The 20,554-nt window shown below is 45.0% G+C and overlaps 1 protein-coding gene across 11 annotated transcripts in view; it reads left to right on the top strand.

Annotated features, from left to right (window-relative positions):
• The window catches only part of mcf2l2 (MCF.2 cell line derived transforming sequence-like 2), a 76,058-nt gene that overhangs the window by 24,794 nt on the left and 30,710 nt on the right, over positions 1-20,554 (top strand). For 10 of the 11 annotated variants that reach the window (XM_069197815.1, XM_069197817.1, XM_015360827.2 and 7 more), the window contains exons 3-15: positions 3,987-4,101; positions 8,099-8,189; positions 8,896-9,015; positions 9,905-10,021; positions 10,488-10,637; positions 11,249-11,373; positions 12,327-12,441; positions 13,129-13,248; positions 13,938-14,129; positions 15,176-15,367; positions 15,457-15,634; positions 17,611-17,714; positions 18,231-18,319. In XM_069197815.1, the coding sequence (XP_069053916.1) occupies positions 3,987-4,101; positions 8,099-8,189; positions 8,896-9,015; positions 9,905-10,021; positions 10,488-10,637; positions 11,249-11,373; positions 12,327-12,441; positions 13,129-13,248; positions 13,938-14,129; positions 15,176-15,367; positions 15,457-15,634; positions 17,611-17,714; positions 18,231-18,319 (1,708 nt within the window). The remainder of the gene's footprint in view (positions 1-3,986; positions 4,102-8,098; positions 8,190-8,895; positions 9,016-9,904; positions 10,022-10,487; positions 10,638-11,248; positions 11,374-12,326; positions 12,442-13,128; positions 13,249-13,937; positions 14,130-15,175; positions 15,368-15,456; positions 15,635-17,610; positions 17,715-18,230; positions 18,320-20,554) is intronic. The other variant, XM_069197814.1, reaches the window with a different exon arrangement.

The raw sequence follows: 20,554 nt of genomic DNA on the forward strand, positions 1-20,554 counted from the left end.
AGCAGGTTGTGAGGGACACTGAAGGACAACAGAGACACAGACCTCTTTCCTCTGCACTCTAGCATGATAGCACAGATCAAGCATGGCGGCTTCTTAGGTTAAAACCTGTTTAATCTTCTGGAGTCTTATGTCTGCAGTATTCACTCTGCTGTACCCTGGATAAGAGACTCAAGCTGTCTGATACTTGAGGTGTTTGGTGTAACCAGCAGCAGAATTTTCAAGACCTCGAGAGTCAGATGTTTCCGTGGAAACTGCTGCAAGTGAACGATGCACAGCAACCAGAGAAAGGCCTTCCTGTGCCAGAGCAGCTGTGCGGAGCAGAGAACGACTGTCATTCTTTTCCACCCATGTAAACCCTCCAGACTTCAGTGTGTGAAAAAACTGCAAAGCTGGCACTTGCTGTACGTGGAAGACTCCAAGTTGTGTAACTGTACTGCGGGACAATTTTACAGAAAGGGTGTGGTAGACTCATTGATTTTTAGAGAGCTCTGCTATAGCCCAGAATACTTTATGCTTTTTAATACTGTATATGGAACTAACTTTGTATTTAGCTTGGTGCCTTAGGTTAGGGTGTACTGATTTTTAAAGTATTGATGATAGATGTTTGAAAAACTTTTGGTCAGATCTAAATCCTTTTGTCAAAGTGCCTTTTTTTCTTGACAAGCATTTGAAGGAAGTATTAGTCCTAGGATAGTTACTGGTCTAATGTCAGTGAAGCGAATGTTTGACATTATGCATAATCCTGTTTATAAATACCCTAAAGGACAGGGAACAGCTTACACAAAGGGACTTTTGACAGACACTGCCTTTGTACATCGTTGCATTACTCAAAATCTGAAAGCTGATTAGAAAGTGTGTATTTGAATAGCTTTCTGTGAGTCTCACATGGATTTTGCAGGTCCTACAGAACTGTGAATCAGTGTGTCAGATACTGTACATGAGGTTTGGCAGCTTACCTTGGCTGTTTGGTTGGACTGTAGCAGGAAATGGAATATAGAAAGAAAAAAAGACAGTTTGCAAATGACAAGAATGTATTCAGTCTGTCTAGCTCATTCAGTTGCTAGCAGATACAGTAATAAGTCTTAGAATCTTGTAAAGACAAGTAGCCGAAGTTCCAGTGTCAACTGCATGGGTGGACGGCTTGTTCCAGGCCCCCACAGCTCTCTGTGTAAAGAAGAGCTTCCAGAGTCTTAAATGCACTTCCCCATGGATTTCACTGATGTCCTCTGGCGTGTGTTTCTCTGCTGACTCTGAAGACGTCGTTGACACCTTTGGAAATGTTGAATACTTGAATCATGTCCCGCGGGCGGCACAGTGGGGCAGGGGACAGCATTGCTACAGTACCTCACAGTTATGGGGCCTCAGATTCAATTACAGCGCTGGGGTGCTGTCTGTGTGGAGTTTGTATGGCCTCCTCATGTCCACGTCGGTTTCCTCCCACAGCCCAAAGGCACGCTGGTAGGTTAACTGTCCTCTGGGAGAATTGGCCCTGGTGTGAGTGTGTGTGTGGCTGTGTGTGTGCCCTGCGCTGGACCGGACTTCTGTCCTGGGTGTGCCGAGGAAATGCTGGGATAGACTCCGGCACCCATGCAGCCCTTAACTGGATAAAGCAGCTAGAAAAGGATGGAAGGATGAATCAGGTCCTCTCCTTTATCTTCTCTGTTTGAGGTTAAAAGCTTATTCCTACCTGGAATTTGTCTGATTGCAGAGCAGGAATATCTTTGTGTTACATGGTGGCTACAATCTGTACAAAACATCCTTTGAGTTGAATTCAGCTGTATCTCCTAACATTTCAGTTTCCCTCTTATCCTGCTGGGCTGCCTGGAGCCAGATTCATGCCAGGACATGACAGGCTGCAATGTTTAAAACTACTAGAAATTTCCTTTTGTCCTCAAAAACGTAAATAAATGATTGAGTACGAGAGAATGATTCCTGATAGAGTAAAGGAAAGTGGTGAATGTCAGAAAAAAAGAAGAAGATGAACTGGCAGGGAACTGCATGACAGAGATCCTTGATACGTCTAAGAAACATTATGCTTAAAAAAATTCTGAATGTGAGAAGAGGTTGGGCAATATTTTACTGCGGACAAAGACCCCTTATCAGGGATGTGCAGAATGTGTGTCTTTTCACAAGCAAGGGCCATGGCTTTGAAGTGGGAGACTGATTGGCTGTAAGGCAGGAGGGAAATTGCAGGTCTAGGACAGCCCTGGGAGACTCTGAGAACATGAATGCAAACATGAACGCAAACAGACCCTGCTTCTCTCTGCTAGTCTGGCCCCAAGCAGAGATGTTGGAGAAAATGATTGTTATTCCCATGAAAATAAAATGACAACTTTTTTTAGGTAGGGGTTTTTATTCATTATAATTTTGCTTCCGTGGGCTGCAGGTAGATGTGGTACAGATGTACGGTGCACAGTGTTGCTGTTCTCTGAGGGAGTTACTGACTCTCCTGGTGTTCCTTTTTCACACGAGATGTAAAACCCAGGTCGTCTTTTTGGTGACGCAAAACTGATGAACGATTTAGCCCTATTCTCTGTTGTTCACTTTACATCAATGGTCAGGAAGAATTAGTTATGGAGCTGTAATTAAGTATTAAGGAAAGCCTACCAATGGCACCCTGGATCATGGAGAATACAACTGATACATTGTAAAGCACAGAAAATTAAACGTGTAAATCTGAATAGATGTTATTACAATTACTGTGCATAATTGTATACACATTAAAATAAGTAACGGACAGAAAAACAAACTAAAGATTTAAATTAAGAGTATTGCGACTGTTAGCACATTTTAGCAAAGTTTTAAGAACAATCATATTTTTCAAGAAGTTGGGAAGCTGAAAAAAATCTAGAAATCAGAATTGCAAGAAAGAAGAGAAAACAAGCTGTATTTCTTGAACGAGTTGCGATGCGGTTTACAACTAACATTTCAGCTGACGGATTGACGTACGACGTAAAACAAAGCAGTGTTTAAAGAATGCAGCGGGTTTGAGGTTGTGTCTGTATTTAGTCCAAGAGCTCCACCTAGTGGTACGTGTTTGAATAGGTTTGATAGGTGGATCTCTGCGACCTTTTTCTTCTGCCTTTCAGAGCAATTCAGTCCAAAGGAACCAAAGGAAAGTTACGAAACAGAGAAGGACTTTCAGTCCAACAAATGAATTGGGTTGCTGGTAGTTTGTTGATCTGAGGATCTCATCCTCCCATTTCCTGAAAGAAGCAAGGATATTGGCTCTGACATCGTGGCTGGGAAGCCTGTTCATCCACAACCCCCACAGCCCCTTATGTAGAAGACAACTCATGGCCCCATTTTCACTGTGTTTCACTTCTGATTCTGGACATTTGGCTGATGTTGTCAGTGCCTTTGAGGATTGTGAATACTCGAATCAGGTCTCTGATCCAGGATGGAAAGATTTAGGTACTTTAGAATGATAGTGACTGACTACTGCTTCTGTATGCTGAAATGCAGTACTGTGGTCTTGTGGTCTTGACTGGTGAATACACATTTTCAATCAGAGTTGACCCATGTAAATCCCTAGTCTTAACCCAAATACATGAATCTAGCCATTAAAACCCTACCTTTAAAGCTTTAACCTTAACCCTTTCATCAATTTCCCTATGGGATTAATAAAGTATTATCTATCTAAATCCCTGAACATGGAAAGTAGACTTGTCCTTAAACCTACCTGTATTCCTAATACTATCTCTAACCTTCCCAATCCCCCAAACACTCTGTGAGTGTGTGGAACAAAGTGAAAAGCTGATTTCCTGTATCCTCCGAGTAGCAGCGTGTTGAGCTTCTTGGATCAAAGACCGGCCAGGAGCAGAACAATGCAGGAGTGCTTTTTCTCTGGGCTGTGCAGGTCTGGGTGTGGTTGAGTCTTGCCTTAGACTATTCATTGACTTTTACCTTAATTTGTTACATAAGAATATAATTGTGATTCTTTGCCATAAAAACCCCTAACTGGTCTTTTCCTCGATGCTACGCAGGAGGCAGAGGAAAAGATGGAGCCCCAGTCATCACGTTCCCCGAGTACTCCGGGTTCGGCGACCTCCCTGATGAAGACTTTCTGAATGTCGTCACATATCTGACCAGCATACCTAGGTAAGATGGGATTGAGTTCTGTAATTTTTGCTCTTTATGAACTTTCAACTCTTCAGCCACGTGATTTGGAAGAGCCGGTTGTGTGTTTTTCACACCCCTGCTCACAGCTTCAGGCCACATGTGTCACGGACGTCCAGAGGGACTAACCGTGGGGAACAGGAGAGCGGAAAAAGACCCATATGCGAAGCGGCGAGATGGGAAAAAGGCCCGGGCCCATTAGTGCAAAGAGTACAGGAATGCCGTATAGAAACCTATGCCCTCAGGGAGCGGACGTGGGGCACCCTGGTGCTAGGCGGGTCTCAGGACATCTGAACGTCAATGCTGAGCGAGGACAGAGTGCAAGACCCGGAAATATATAGCCCGAGGGAAAGAGAGGTACAGGAAGGACAGCAGACCGGAAACTAGGGACAGGACAGAGAAGGAGCGCCCTCTGGCTGCCGAGGGGGTGACACACGGTGAGGGAGAGCCTGCCCAGCACCAGAGCTGGCACAGCTGAGAGAGTCCAGGCTGACTGGTGACATGACCCAGGCTCACACCCCTGACCAGAGCTCTGCCTGCACTCCAACCAAGGCTCTCACTGTCTGAGTCACCCCAGCTGTGCCAGGAAAGGCTCTTTTCTGAATAGAAAGGAAAAATAGAAAAACTCGCAGAACTTGTCCCTCTTTCATGAAGAGAAACCTGTTTTGTTTTGTGTGTGTTCCTTCCTGGTGACACCATTATTCTGTAATACAAATCTCCCAATATGTAATCTAATCTCTTCTTCCAGTTAAGCAAAACACGAAGTTCCACGAAGAGTGAATATCCTATTTTGTTCCCACAGTCCACCTAAACAATGTCCGCTTCAACTGTTTAATCCCGAAGCTGAACTTGAGTCACAACAGCTGTTTCAGGGCAGGGAGGGAACTGTTCTCATTTTGAGTCATCTTATGATGGGCTTCCCTCACTCCTCTCCCATGCTGCCTGACTTAAAGTTTGCATGAGGCTCTGGCACAACATGCTGAATAATTAAACTGCCGAGCTCTGCACACTGTCAACATCTGAGGCCTCCCGTGTCAGTCTGGGATGTGCCCTGCAGAGCCACCTGACACCTGCTCCTAGACGGGCCCTGCTCACAGAACTGAGGAGGAAAGGCACCTGTAAACCACGTGAGAGAACCAGCTCTGAACCAGCTTGTGAGAAGCTCCAGAGCCTGCACTGGCATTAAATGTTTCACTGCAGGTTTTTGGAGAGACCATTTAAAATGAGCGTAATTATCTTAGCCAAGTGCACAGGGGCGTTTGAAAGTGTTAAATCATAACTGTTGGCTTAAGATAAAGTTTCTAAAAACAACTTGAGGTTATTATTGTGAATAAATATAATAGGTTATAGTATAATCTCGATACTAGAATACACTTAGTCTATATGTAGACACAATTGTTTAATATATAGATAGTAAAATCAAGCAGGGAGCTGCGTCAGCATGCACAGCAGCAGATGAACAGGTGAAGGTTTATTCCAGCTGAAAGGAAAAGAAAGGAGGCGCCCAAAGAAGCTCCACAGCCAAAACGTTGTATCGCTTTTCTTTTCCTTTCAGCAGGAAATAAACATTTATCTTTTCATTTTCATACAGAGTCTCTCTCTCATCCTAGCGTTAATCCCGCATCAGCAGGGTCCGCTTGTCGGCACGCCCGTCTCCATTTGGTGGTTTGAACCAAATCTTTGAGCTGACGTTGCCATTAAATAGGACCGAGAAATACTCCAACTGGCGCGTCGCTCCGCCTGCCGTCGGGGGGGGGGGAGGAGATCAAAGTAAAGTAGCCAATTCATAGAGGGGGATTATTAGGAGGCCATGATTGGTAAGGGCCAATGGGAAATTTGGCCAGGATGCCGGGGTTACACCCCTACTCTTTTCAAGAAACGCCCTGGGATTTTTAATGACCACAGAGAGTCAGGACCCCAGTTTTATGTCTCATACGAAAGACGGCGCTTGTTTACAGTACAGTGTCCCTGTCACTATACTGGGGCATTAGGACCCACATGGACCGCAGGGTGAGCGCCCCCTACTGGCCTCTCTAACACCTATTCCAGCAGTGGCCTTAGTTTTTCCAAGGAGGTCTCCCATCCAGGTACTGACCAGGCTCACGCCTGCTTAGCTTCTCATTTTCATACACAGTAAACCTGCTAAATAAATATTTAACTTGTGTTTTTATACCTGCTTCAGAGCAGGGCTAAGCAGGGAGGGCAGCCGGGAGACAGTGGGAGACAGCGGGAGACAGCGGGAGACAGGGGGAGACGGGGGGAGATTGGGGGAGATAAGGGAGACAGGGGGAGACAGTGCGAGACAGGGGGAGACAGTGTGCCAGTCTGGTCCCGGTAAGCCAGCAGTGAGCTGATTCAGGTGGTTATGGGCTGAGCTGGAATGAAAGCCTGCTGTCACACTGGCCTCCACCAGGGCTGCCCAGCCTTGTCATGAAGTCATGTTACTGGGGGCTCTCAGCAAAACTGACCCTCAGGTCCTCAAGGAGATCATAAATGACCTGGTCCTGGAAATAAGGGAATTTATTAATAGACCTCTAGAGAGCATGTTTCTCCTCTCACTGGGCAGTCGTGAGCAATGGTGCAGCACAAGGATATGTTTCTGGCTCATTGCTCTTCGTGATTTAGATTCTAATCTAATTAGCAAACAAGATAAATTTACAAACGATCCAAAACCAGGGGGTGAGGCAAAAGCAGAAAGATCAGCAAGGTGCTCAGCGAGCAGATGGAGAGCAGTGTCTTGCTGACAGGCCGAAGAGCCCAGGAGCAGGCTCGGAGACAGCCGAGAGCAGACAGAGATTGCCGAAGCAGGTGGGAGAGCAGTCTGACTTCTCACTGGAAGGGAAGCAGGCTAGTGATGCTGAGAGCACTACCCGAGTCAGAAGGTAGCTCCATGACAGAGTGCCAGATCAGAGAAAGACCAGGGTTTAAATATTATAGATATGATGGAATAATTGCAGCAGGTGGTTGGAACAGTCAGGCCAGGTCCTAACCTGTCCTCTCAGCGCTGGGAGGTGCTTGACTTGTCTTGCAAATATCTTCCGAGGAGACAGACACTGAGTGGGAGCAACAACGAAAAAAGTGGACAGAATGCTTGGGAGCAGAGCAACAATGTAACATTTGAATCCAGGGAATTTACACTTAAAATTACAATTTACTAATCAGATCTCACTTAGAGTACTGTGTCCACTGTTTTAAAATAATATTTTTATTCGGTTTACAGCATACCCATCATTAACAATCAGATAGCCAGTAAGGCAGCATCCTGTCCAGTGATGTCCAATAATAATAATAATAATAATAATACTATAAGAAGAATGATTTCTTACACTTGTATTGTGCTATACTGGGCACTCCACTCAAAGTGCTTTACCGGTAATGGGGACCCATCCACCACCACCAGTGTGCAGCCCCACTGGATGATGCGATGGCATCTTTCGGTCTCCACACCACAAAGAGAATAGTATAGCCTTAGAAAGAGATCAAATATAAGCAAGAATGAATCCTTTCATCATACAGTATGTGGACGGGGTTGTGGAGCTAAATCTTTTCAGTCTAGGACAAAGAGGAGTCTTGATTCGAGTGTGCAGTATAAGTGTACAGGGTCAGCGTAGGGGACCAAGTAGCTAAACAAGGGCTCGGGATCACAATTGCAAACTCAAAGGCACAGAGAATAACAAACTCTTCTTTTCTCGAAGAGTAGCGGGTGTCTGGAAAGGCTTCCCAGTCAGGTGGTTGAGGCCCAGACTCTGGGCTCATCTAAGAAACGGTTGGATGAAACTTGAGCTTCACTTCAGTACTTAACCAGTGAATAAGCAAGAAGGTCTGAGGGACCTCCTCTCGTTAGCGACCTTGCTGTTGTTATATTCCCCTACAATTTAAATGAATGGATTCATTAGAGTTCGTTGTGTACGTGCCACTTGCAGAAATGACAGACATTCAATAGGCCAGCTGTCCTGTACCCTTTGTTTCCTCTGTCCAGCCTGGAGGCAGCCAGCATTGGCTTCATTATAATCATCGACCGGCGGAGAGACAAATGGAGCGCTGTGAAAGCGTCGCTGACGAGGATCGCAGTGAGTGGCTCTGTGTCTTCATAACAGCTCTTCACTTGTGTTTACCTGTGCTTCCCTGTGTGTGTGTGTTTTGTAGGTGAGATTTGGAGATTTCTTCTTGAATTTTGTGTTTCTTTATTTTAAAAGTATACAGTACATTTCGTCATTTCGTTAGTCTACTGGAAAGGTTTGTGTGAGAATCTGCACCAGCAGTCATGCTCCCCAGACTGGTTTTGCTGGGGGCCTTCTGACTCATCCCGGACAGGGTAGGTGGGGGGTATTGCACTGTTGGGCAGGCCTGAGAGGAGGGAGCAGAGCTCTGCTGCAGTCACTAGCTGTAATGCCTAAAATCCTTCAGGGATTTCTGTGAAGTGCAACAGGAATCGGGCTGCATGGGGATGATATCGTGTAGTGGGTAGTTTGTCATAACGGGCGGGTTGTGGGTTCGAGTCCCTGCAGTTGTGCCTTGAGCAAGGTACTTTACCCCGGTGGCTCCAGTCCTCTCAGCTGTGGGGACCAGTATTGCTGGGGGGATCATCCCTGAGATGGACCAGAGTCCCACCCGGGGGGGAATCACATCCTCTCTAGGCTGCTTAATGCCACAGAAACCAGCCTGAGCTCTGGTCCGATGAACCAAATAAACATAAACCCAATTGCTGTTAATTTTGAGCGAACCTTGCAACCGCTGACAGTTTTATACAGCTGCTCTTCTGCTTGTGGCCCCTAGGGGGCGTTTCCAGGGAACCTGCAGCTGGTTCTGGTTCTCCGACCCTCTCGCTTCTTACAGAGAGCCATCGCCGACATTGGAATCAGGCTCCACCGGGATGACTTTAAAATGAAGGTACCGGTAAGCATGTGCCCTTTTCCTCCAGGTCTGAGCGATATTGTCGGTCCCTGTCCTGAACACGAGCGTCTTGCCGAAGGTGAAAACAGTGTGTCCTAACATGCAGCACGTCCTGGCGGTGGGGTGTGTGTGAGAGAAATACGAATTCAGCTGCTTGAATTCTCCATGTACCGGTATGCAAACCCAGATTTCTCACAGCGGAACTGGCTCCAGTGCTCGCCAGGAGCCAAATAAAGGACACAGCTGTAAAGACACTGTTTCAGCACTTGTCTGGGTCCCTGTCAAACTAGGATCAAACTACAGTAGGAGCACTTTACCTTATAAATAGCACATTATTACCTTTTTAGTGGACTTAATCCTAGTTAATCGTGCAGCATTCATTTTGTGTTCATGGAGACAGTGAGACGCTTAAGCTTCACTCCGAATGAATGACTAAAAGCTCTTAATAAATAAAATCGTGCTGACAATTCTGAAGGCTTCAGTGAATGCAAGTAAGAAAATAGGTCTTCTGCAGTTCAGCAGCAAAGGGATTCCCCTCCCTGCCTGCTCTGTCCTGTACCGCAGTGTTTCCACCCACAAGATCTCCATGACACGCGAGGCCGCGCCAAACCGCCTGCAGCAAGAGCTCAGGAGGGGGGTGTTCGGGGTTCTGGGGGCCCCCATACAGAAACCCCGCTTGTCCCGACCCCTCCCACACCAAATCATCCACCACCGCACTCATAAAGAGGGGTGTTTCTGTGTTTGGACCGTTCCCGTGATGCTGAGCTGGTGTTGCCGTGCGGGGGCGCCGGCACCGAGAGACGGGCACGGCCGACGCGATCCCGCCACGGGCCGGGCCTGCCGGTGCCTCCAGGAGGCGTGTGCAGCCATGGGTCCCACTTTGCTTTTCCAGATCGTCATGTTGAACTCGGTTTCCGAACTGCACGGCTACGTGGATAAAGCCCAGCTGACGGCCGAGCTGGGGGGCAGCCTGGAGTACTGCCACAACCAGTGGATCCACCACCGGACGGTGAGTGTGGCCCAGCCGCGCGGATGGGGGGGGGGGAGAGGCAGGGTCCAGCCGTGGCTCTGCAGCGTGTCTGCTGGGCACTGGCCTGTCCAGGCTTCCCACCCTCCTCTCCTGACTTTCACAAGCACTAGCTCCCTCCAGCGTCTATCTCTCATGTGACCACGTCCGTGTTTCTGATACCCTACAGCAGCTTGATTATTAGGTGTGACGTTGTCAGCCGGGACCCTGTAGTTACACCTCGCATAGACTTTTTTTCCACCCGTTTGAATTTTCTGCTGAAATCTAACAAATCTGCAGATTACCTATCTTATTAGAATGGTAACAGCAGCAGTTGATTGCTTTTACCTGCCTGGCTGCCTTGTGTTGGGCGCTGGAGTCAGGGCAGAGTCAGATCATCCCGAGACACACAGCAGCATTCTTATGTCCTAAACCCTGTGTCTGCCCTTCGATGCCCCCGGCTCTGCAGGCCATCGAGAACTTTGCTGTGACAGTGAAGAGCACGGCGCAGGTGCTGCAGAAGTTCGGCACCGATCTGGCGGAGACGGAGCTCCCGAATGAGGTGCAGAGCACCGAGGCCCTCCTGGGCTCCCACACCGAGAAACACAACAAGCTGAAGGTAAGACGAGAGGCTGGGCAGGGAAACACCCTCTCGCAGGACAGGGCTGAGTTCTGCCGAGTCCAGCGGTGCAATGAGTAACGACCTGCAGGTAACGAGGAAGCAACATTAGGAACCAGCAAAGGTTTAGCTTGTACAGTGGATATATAACCCTTCTCCCGGGTATAACACAGAAACTCGTTGCTGTATCGAGGGTGAACGAGGGTGAGAGAATTGGAATGTCTTTGTCCATATCAAAAAATAAATAAACATATAACAAGTCACAAAAATCAGTATGAACACCTTTATACATCTCTACATCACTGCAGAAACTGTTGCAAAAAGAACCCTCTGTGTTGTTTCTGCAGAGGAGGCCATCCAGCAGGTTGTAACATGAAAGAACAGATCGGGCTATTACAACGTCTCCTGCTGCACCTTGAACACGAGCTACTCAGTGTCAGCCTCGGTGGTCTTTGTCAGCTAAACCTTATTGTACCAATGATCTTTCCCCAGGACCTTATTATGGGTGGATCTAATACTCTCCTGTTTGTATTTTAGATTGATTGCTCAGGTCGTCTCTCAGTTATAACATTTCTTATGCTCTGAATTCTTTCCTTTCTTTCTTGTGCCAGGATGAGTTGAAAGTGGCAATGAAACAAGGGACCACACTGCTCTCCTGTATTAAGGAACAAGCAACCAAAAATGCAAACTACAAGCTCAACCCCGATGAGCAGGAGAATGTAGCAACGGTGGAAAGGTTTGTAATTGTAAACTTCGGATTTTAGTATATTATTATTTCAGTTATAAATAACTGCTACGCAATGTAGGGGGTCAGTGTAAGGTGATGGGTGGATCTGTGGACTCGTGACTGGCGGTTGTGGGTTCGAGTCCCTGCTGCAGACACTGCTGTCGCACTTTGTACTTTGCCCCAGTGCCTCCAGCCCCCCAGCTGTGTGAGTGTGGACCAACCTCGCGGGGGGGCGGCCCCACGATGGACTGGCGTCCTCTGATGGGAACCAAGAGCATCTAGACTGATGGGCCGTTACTGTCTATATCACAATAGATCTCAAAACTACATCTGAGTTAGAAGGCACTCCAGCGTTCTCCACGTTTTTCATACCTGCCCGTGGTACCTGTCCTATACCATCCAGGGTGTGTGTTTTAAATGTACACTTTATGTATAACTTAGTAATAAGTTTTGCCACACAGCGGCAGTTTTACAGAATCCACTACTGTTGAACAATGATGAATATTCTCAGTTATTCTGTATCTGATCTGACTCTGTACTGAACTGTGGTGGTTCAATCTTTGTGTCAGACCTGATAAAATATCTGAAGGGTCCTTTCACTTTTCTCATGGTTTTCAACACTGGAGTGTGGTTATATAATAAGTTCCTCAATCGCAGGATGACCTTATGCTGATTTCACCCTGGCAGTCTCCTGTACTTCTTGCCCTTGGGAGCATCTACAGGTTGTGTGGATGGGCGGAGGGACAGAAAATCCATGCGAAGATAAAATGATGTTGTGGGACAATTAATTGTCACTTCCCACATACTGTACAAAAACACACAATGGGGCAAAAGAAATTATAGAAGTTTTGTTTTTATGGAAAGCTTTATGACCAGTGTTGGTGTACAAGTGCAGTATTCCATTGCAAACTGAAAGCAGAAGAGAGAATAAATGGCTTTCAATGGGCATATTTCTGTCATAGGTTGTTGGCGCAGCTGGATGAGACAGAAAATGCTTTTGAACAATTTTGGTCTAAACACCATCTGAAACTTGAACAGTGCTTGCAGTTACGTCATTTTGAACAAGACTTTCGCGAGGTAAGCCTTTTTACAAGAAGCTCAGATACAGATACAGTAGGCATCACTGGTTGAGTGGTTTTAAGAAGAAGAAGAACGGAAGGTTAATTATCTGTTTCTTTGAAAGACATGATTTTGTTGCAAAACACCCATGGTCTTCAGCATCAGAAACTGTATAATGATTTCATTACTGTTTTAAGGAGATTGTTGGAATATTGAACTTTGTGGGTTGAAGAGCGAATGTACTTTTCTGTGGTGAACCTAGATATTAACCCCTTGAGAGTCTTGGGGATCATCCCCGATTGTCAGGTCAGTGCTCTTCAGAGGCAGCCCTAAGCCCTGTTAAAGCCTGAGCAGCACCTCGTCAGAAACAAACTGTGATGAGGTCAGTCAAGTTTGGATGGTATTTGCTTGAAGGGGTGGACATACCTGCTGCTCAAACCATGACATCTTTGACAGCTCCTATTCATGAAAGAATTGCTTAGGCAGCCATTGGCAGACAAAATCTGACAACCATTGGCAGACAAAATAAGAAATTACATGTAGGTGATTGACATGCTGTTACATTAAATGGATATGAAATGAAAAATCAACTTTCTTTCTTGTTGGGAGTGTAGCAGAACTTCTTTTAGCTGGAGAGAACATGCAAAGGACTTGAAGGGTGGAAATGATTATTTGTAAAAAATGTTTTTGTTTTTTGTTCGACAGGTAAAAGTGGCTTTAGATGGTCTAATGGAAACCCAGGCTGCTTTCACAGACATAGGAGACTCTGTGTCTCACGTGGAACAGCTTCTGAAGGACCTGAAGACATTAGAGGAGAAAGCACAGGTAGACACTGCACCAAACCTTACAGCCTAAAACTGATCTAACAATGAAAATTCTGTAAATTTTACACAATGATTTCCATCTCCCAGCATCAGAAAATTGCTGTGTGTGCAGGAAGGGGCTGACTCCATCGCACAGTTAGAAAGAGCCCATCTACACAGTGGATCAGGCTTTTATTGCCAAATAAAAGTAATGGGGAAATTTAGGCAGGTGGGATGAAGAAAATATGCACATGGATATAGCCATGGTGCCTGTCCTGTTTTCAAAGGTTCTTAACATGGACTACATGGCATTAACATGTAACAGAGACCTTGAGTTTCCTTCTCCTCTGAAGTAAACAGCATGCAACTTAGTTTACCTCATTTTGCAACAGGTAAGTCTATCCATAGCCGACTGTTTGCTCAGCTTGGAGTTCCTGTGTCTTGAGTGCCAGTGTCCTGCCTTGGGACTGTCATTCACAGGATACGTTTACTTTGTGAAACCCTAATCCCAAGTTTTATAGTGTCTCTGTAGTTATTTCCTCTGTGTTTCCATCGAAGTTCATGCTGCAGGTACAGGTACTCTGTGATTAACCTCTCTTTGGGGTCACTGTGTGAAATGTTTAATCTGCCTACCAGTCTCCACTTGGGACCAAGCAGTTTTCCTTCGGAAATAATTTGTATGAATGGTCTTCTGTGCCGTGCGTTTTACAGGAATGCTTGGAAAAAGCACAGCTGTATGCAGTGCGCGGAGACCAGCTCATCCAGAGCAATCATTACGCTGTGGACTCCATCAGGCCGAAGTGTGTGGAGCTCAGGAGGATCTGTGACGACTTTACTAACGAGGCGAAAAAAAAGTATGACATACTGGGAAAGTCCCTTGAAATCCATAAACACATGGACAAGGTAAACAGATACCCCACGCTTCAGCTGCTATCTAACAGCAGTGTGTCGGATTCTTTTCCTTTCCATGCTTCCCGATTTGCAGAAGAATACATACAGTACGCTGCTCATTGTTTAGGAGATGATAACTGTGCTTGCGAGAGAGCCGTACACTGACAATGTCCACACCTGTTACACCGTCACTGTTGAAAAAATCACAAACACAGTGGTTAAATACGTCACTTACGGGTCTCTCGTTCAGACCCTCAGATATGCTATGATAATCACCATTTTAATTGCCTTGTGGTTCTGAAGAGAAGAAGAGAAGTGGAAAACCTGAGGTGGCTGTGGCTGCCTCCAGGCCCTGATGAGCTGGCACAGGAAGACCACTTTAAAATAAACCAGCTCAGGGGCACCACAGTGGAGTAGGCAAACAGTTTCCAAAAAGCAGCATTGAGTGGTTTAGCTTCTAGTAGTATTTATAGCACGATTGACCTTCAGAGCAGCAGCAGGTTCAGAAGCTCTGCTCCTTCCATTCCGAAAAGTGAGTTTAATAGTGGATTGTTATAGCAGACAAGCAGATACATGTGAACTCTCTTATGTTTAGCTTTCATTATCGTATTCAAATTACGATTTGCTGTTGCACATTTAAGACTACACCTGTGGTAATTCTGGATGACTTGAAAAACAACTTGAAAAAAACTGGCTCTGAAGCTTGAAAAGCGACAGGGCTGAACATACATTCTGAATGCACACGTAAATATATGTGAAAACATAATAGTGAATAAAATGAAACTGATTGCCACTGATGCATTGTGTGTAAGGTAATTATTGTATTATGTGAGGCATTGAAGAGGCAAATGTGAGTTATTTCTGGATCACTAAGTATGATTTTGTTAACATACATGCACCACAAAAAAAAATGTCTATATTTTAATAAGCATATACAGTTGCTGTCCCTCTAAGTCTGGGGTCACAATTGTCTGAGATTTTCAGTAAGCAGGGGTGCTGCTTCGGATCTTAATGGGCTTCCCTCATGACGAGGTGTGTCCATGGTGTCCATTGTGCAGGTGCGGCAGTGGTGTGACTCCGGCGTCTACCTCCTGGCCTCTCAACAAGTGGACAAGTGCCAGTCGCAGGAAGGGGCAGAAGCTGCTCTGAACGATATCGAAGCGTTCCTCGAGACGGCTAAAGAGAGCGACGTGGGCGGCCTGAAGGACCTTCACAATCAGCACGAGATCATCCTCACTCCCGCCGTCAAGGTGTGGCCAGGACGTCGCTCTCTTCTCCCGCCCTCCAGCTCTCCTGGGCTGGCGATTCATGCATTTATTCATTTTATTCATCCTGGCAGGGCAACGTCCTGAAAACCCTGCAGATGTTGGAAGACGTGCAGGAAATGTTTGAGAAAAGACAGGCCAGCCTGAAGAAGCTGTCGGCCAAGCAGACACGGCCTGTGCAGCCTGTGGCTCCTCGGCCAGAGTCGTCCCCGAAACGCTCCTCTCCAAAGACGTCCAGGACAAGCGGACCCAGTAAGAGACCAGGGCACGATACTGGCTGCAAGCACGAGTAGGCTGGTGCACTGAGCCAGTTCTGCGCTTTGTCAATAGCTTGTTAATTTCATAGTCACGTCAGGCAAGTCTCCAGAATAACTGTTGGGAACTGGCTACAGTGTCTGGCTAGAGTAGATGTTTCCAAACACCTACAGCTCTGACACATTTCAAGCAAGCATGAGCACATCGAGCACAGATCATGAGTGTGTGTCAGGACCGGTTAGGAAAGCATAACTCTAACGGACCCCACCCTTCAAGAGATCCCAACACATTAAAACTCACGATGGACGTCAAAGTAAGTCCAGGAGGCCTTATGGGAGGGATTTTCAGTTAATACACAAATGGACACTTAAGCAGCTTCCCCATACTGCTGTCAAACTCCCAACCCAAACACGCACCGTGGAGCCGGAATATCCCCGAACGGTACCAGTTACACCCCACGTGAGAATGTAGACTTCACCACCACCAATGATCTGATTAACTATGTGTCACCCGCTGTGTCTGTTTACAGTAATAGGGGCGTCAGCTGCCTCTAGCAGCAGGTCGTCTGTAAAACAGAGAGCCGGCCCACCACACCTACCCCCCCCCTGCCCCCACCCCCCTGCATCCCATGGGGCGGCGTGCTGGTGGGCCGGGGGGAGTTCAAGCCCTCCTCCGTGAGCTCTTTCGGGGCAGGTGTGGGGGTTGGCAACTCCCCTCCCAGGCTCCCGGGCTACTGATTGGGCCTGGACTCTGACCCATGCTCGCAGAGCCAGGCCTTCACCCTTGGCCTTCACTAGCTAATCCACCCTGGAGGCCCTGGGTTCAGAAAGTTTTTGTTTTTTATTTAGAAGTCGTCTTTCTGAATGTCTAAGGAACTGTGAAAGAATCATAAAGCCCGTGTTTGTCTTTAGTTTTCTCACACGTTTGAGTATAAGTGATCTTCGTGTACATCAGCTGTACACTGAAGAGTATCAGTACCCTTGGTACTTTGCTGTATCTTGCAGTTATTGACATGCTTGTCGATTGCCGCCTGTGTTCAGCATCAGGGCTACTGATTTTATTCCATCTGATCTTGGGCGCTCAGACCAAGGAGTTACTGTCTGCTCTGAGCAAGATAGCAAGTTTCAGTGCTCAAGGGGGTGTCTTAATTATCCAAACATGAAGTTCCCATGGTGCCGGCAGATTTGCGTGCTCTGTCAGACACAGATCAGATAAAGTCAAGCCCTGGGAAAGCTGTCCTGTCGTGGGGCAGAACTGCCGGGGTGCAATGGGAGAGTTGTGGACAATAGATTTGTTTTCACAAGGGAAGGGTGCAAAGAAAATACTGCACAGGGGAGTGATGGCAGAGAGGGCGTGAAGGAAAGGACCCCAGTTCAGGCTTACTGCTACATGTGGAGCCTCCATTAGAGAGAGGGAAGATTTAGCAGTTGTTGAGTGTGTTTTTTTATGAAAACTACACATCAGAGTCTATTCAGTATGTGACAAAACGGGTGTCATCACTTCTGGAATCCTGGCATGGTCTGTTGTTTGTGATTTTTAGAAAACGAGGTTTGACACCAGATCCAAGTCACTGTCTCAAAATGAACCTCCGAAAGTACAGCCCACACAAAGTTTGAATGCATCTCAAATCCACTGGACTATAAAATCTAGTCATTGGAGTTATAGGAGCATTGACTCCGTAATAGGCTAATCAGACTTGTTGCATGAAAACAATGTAGCATACAGCTTAATGATTTTTGGGGTTATTAGTTTCTGGTATTATATTACAAAATAATAGTTCATTTTAAAATCTCTATAGGTGAACTCCACATGATTGAAATGATTTAGCGAAAACAAGCACATAAAATTATATCCATTTCATCCCTCTGAAAATGATTTCAGTCTTTTCTTCCACCTCTCTTTTGTCAGTTCAGTTATTTCAAATGATAATCTGTGTTTCATCTAGTGAAGAAACATAACTTTCTCTGCTGCAGCACCGAATCGCAGAGTTTCGGACACCTCCAGTATACCCAGAGCACCCACTGAAGCAGACATAGCGAAACGGAAAAATGTCCGAAAAACGAAAGGAGGAATTAAGGTAAATCAAGGCCTGTGTTTTGCTTGTGCAAATGAATTTCATTTGGAAAAAAGACATAGAATCTAACCTTGAAAGTCAGATATTTAAATAAATATTTGTGATAATTTGCATAGATTTAGAGAAGTTAAGAGTACATGCATGTATGACATACTGTATTCCTATTAAATATTGCAACAAAATTTGTTTTCAGTTAAAATATTTCAGTTAAGATATCCTTGTGCTTTTGAAATTCAGAAACACGATGCCACAAATATCGTCTGCTGTTGTAGGGTATACCTCCCATCAAATCACTGCACTGTAATTAGAGTTTCTTTCTATTGCGATTTTCTTATTAAATCAACTGCTAAACCATTCCTTAGCGTGAAACTCAAAATAATTTACATTGTAGCAGCCGAAGAAAGAGCCTGAGAAAAGGTAACTCATTTCTGCCTGCGCATTTGTGCTGCCCAGGAGTCCGGCTGGCACCGCTATGCGCTCCAGCCTGCCAGCTGAGCGCCGTTTCTGTTCTGTGCTTAGATCGAGGTCATGCACGAAGCCAGCCAGGGGGGCACCAGCCATGTCCTGATGACCAACGAGACAGAGGAGAGCTTGTCCAGCCGCCGGAGGTAGGGCCCGTTCGCCTGGGAGCCGGGAGAATGCAGGATGGAGTTTCTCAGGGTGTCTGTGCACACATGTTTGCCTTTAAGTCGGCAGGCAGGACACCCGGATGTTGGCGACGTTTCAGTATCACTAGTGTTCACTAGTGTTAGATTTGAGCTAGTCTGAAATTTCTGAAATTTCATCACCAGCCCCGCAGAGATCCCACCCGCCCAGGTTTTATAAATCAGCCTACAAAATTGGAATGTAGTATCAGCTTGTCCCATGAAGTCAGCAGTGGCAGGTTCTGGCCCTAAAACAGCTAGAAGAGGTTCTCAGTTTCCTTCCAAAGGAGTGAATTACAGAGAACTGTGGATTTGTGCTGCGGAGTTTTCAACTTGAATAGAAATCACTACAGACCTGTTAATCCTACTGCACATTTGCCTTTTTGTAATTCACCTCAATGAAAGTCCCACATTTTTTGGTAACACAGATTCTTAACTCTTCATCAGAAAGGTAAAGTGTTACATCAACCATTCTTTCACTTATTTCCAAGGGGAACTCTCTCCATCCATTTGCTTCAGTTTTCTGGTGTCTTTTCTGAGGGGCCCCGTGTTTCGTATTTTGATGGAGCGCAGGCAGGTATTATATTGTCACGCACCCACATGAACCCGAAAGCGCTACAATATTATAACTTGACTTTTTGCAGATTTAATGATGGCTAATTCCTATGTGTATTTTTAAATGTCTTTGTTTTGCAAGCCATTTTACTTTACCTTTGTCTTTAACTACTGAGCTGTTATAAAGAAGTAGAAAAGAAAACTTGTGGGAAGTAAAATGCAATGAGAACATGATAAAGCATGAATCACCACTTTTGCAGCAAAGCGGATACACAATGCATACATTGATAAAAATTGAGATAAATATTTCTGCGAATTTGACATAAAATTTCACTGAAGAATCACCACTTTCAGCATGGAAAGTGGCCAATAGTGCTTTGTCACCTGTTGACTCACATTTTATATGCTTATAAAAGGTGTATCTTCAAGTTTTTTCGCTTAACTTAAATGAAGTAAATTGCAGTTGCTTCAAGAGAAATGTATCTAACCAAATTCTATCTTTTGAATTTTCGAATGAGGACTTCAAGAAACTTTATTTAACAAAAATTCAAAAGAAGAGGGCACATTACAAACTGTGTAAAAGGGCACTAGATTCAAAGATAAAAAAGTGTATACTGAGCTTCAGGAGTAGCTGGAAAAAGTTATTAGGATTGCCAAGAGGGAAAAACCAAAACATTTTTTCAAGAACAGAGAACAGGAAATGTGTCTTTTCACAAAGATTGATGTTCTCTGTTTGGATAGTGGGTGAATTCTATTTTTCATACTTACATAAGTCTCCTGAGTATATGGAGTTTTGGACAGTGAATACAGTAAATGGTTTGACGGACAAGTCTTGTAGATTATGAAAATATGAAAAGTTTGGCTCAAATAAAGAGATATTATGGAACATTCTAGTTCGTGTGTGGCTACACAATGATATTGTATGTAGGTTTTAAGGAAATACTGACCGAAAGAGAAACTCGGCACGTTCAGCAACACATTTTAATATTGTGGCTTACAATCTAATGAACTGTCATTTTAGGGAAAGCTTAAAACATGCAGAGATAGTTATCTCTGTAGGTTGTGGTCTCTTTATGTTTTTAACTTTGAAAAATGTGGAGTCGCAGAATTTTGTATCCTGCTTTTTTCTGGTGCTTGAACACAGAAACTGTATATCTTAACTGTTTCATAGCCTGAATGTATTGTTGTCAACTGCTTTCCAGAGTAAAACATACTTTGGCTTTTGACTGGATTCATAATGATGGGAAATGAAAATACATATTTATATATAGAGAGAGTTTTGAATTGGAATAAACTCAAAACTAAAACATTTCCAAAACTAAATTTAAAAACTCAGTGTGTTAACAGAGTTGCCATTCAGTCTTTATTTTGACATTTTGAAATTGCAGGTGGTTTGCATTTTTTATTAGTTGGTCTGAATTTGTTATGTATGAATTTTTTAGCAGATAAAAGATTTATTTTGTCCTTAGATTGGATTTATCTGATTTTCTTTATTGATAATATTATGTCTATAGAGATTGGATTTATCTGATTTTCTTTATTGATAATATTATGTCTATAGTATTATCGGCACTAGGGCATCAGACCTGTGGCATCAACAAGAAATTGCTTGACACACTTAAGAATTTGACACAGACTGCCAGA

This window comes from Lepisosteus oculatus, chromosome 13 (assembly GCF_040954835.1).
Source record: "Lepisosteus oculatus isolate fLepOcu1 chromosome 13, fLepOcu1.hap2, whole genome shotgun sequence".
NCBI lineage: Eukaryota > Metazoa > Chordata > Actinopteri > Semionotiformes > Lepisosteidae > Lepisosteus > Lepisosteus oculatus.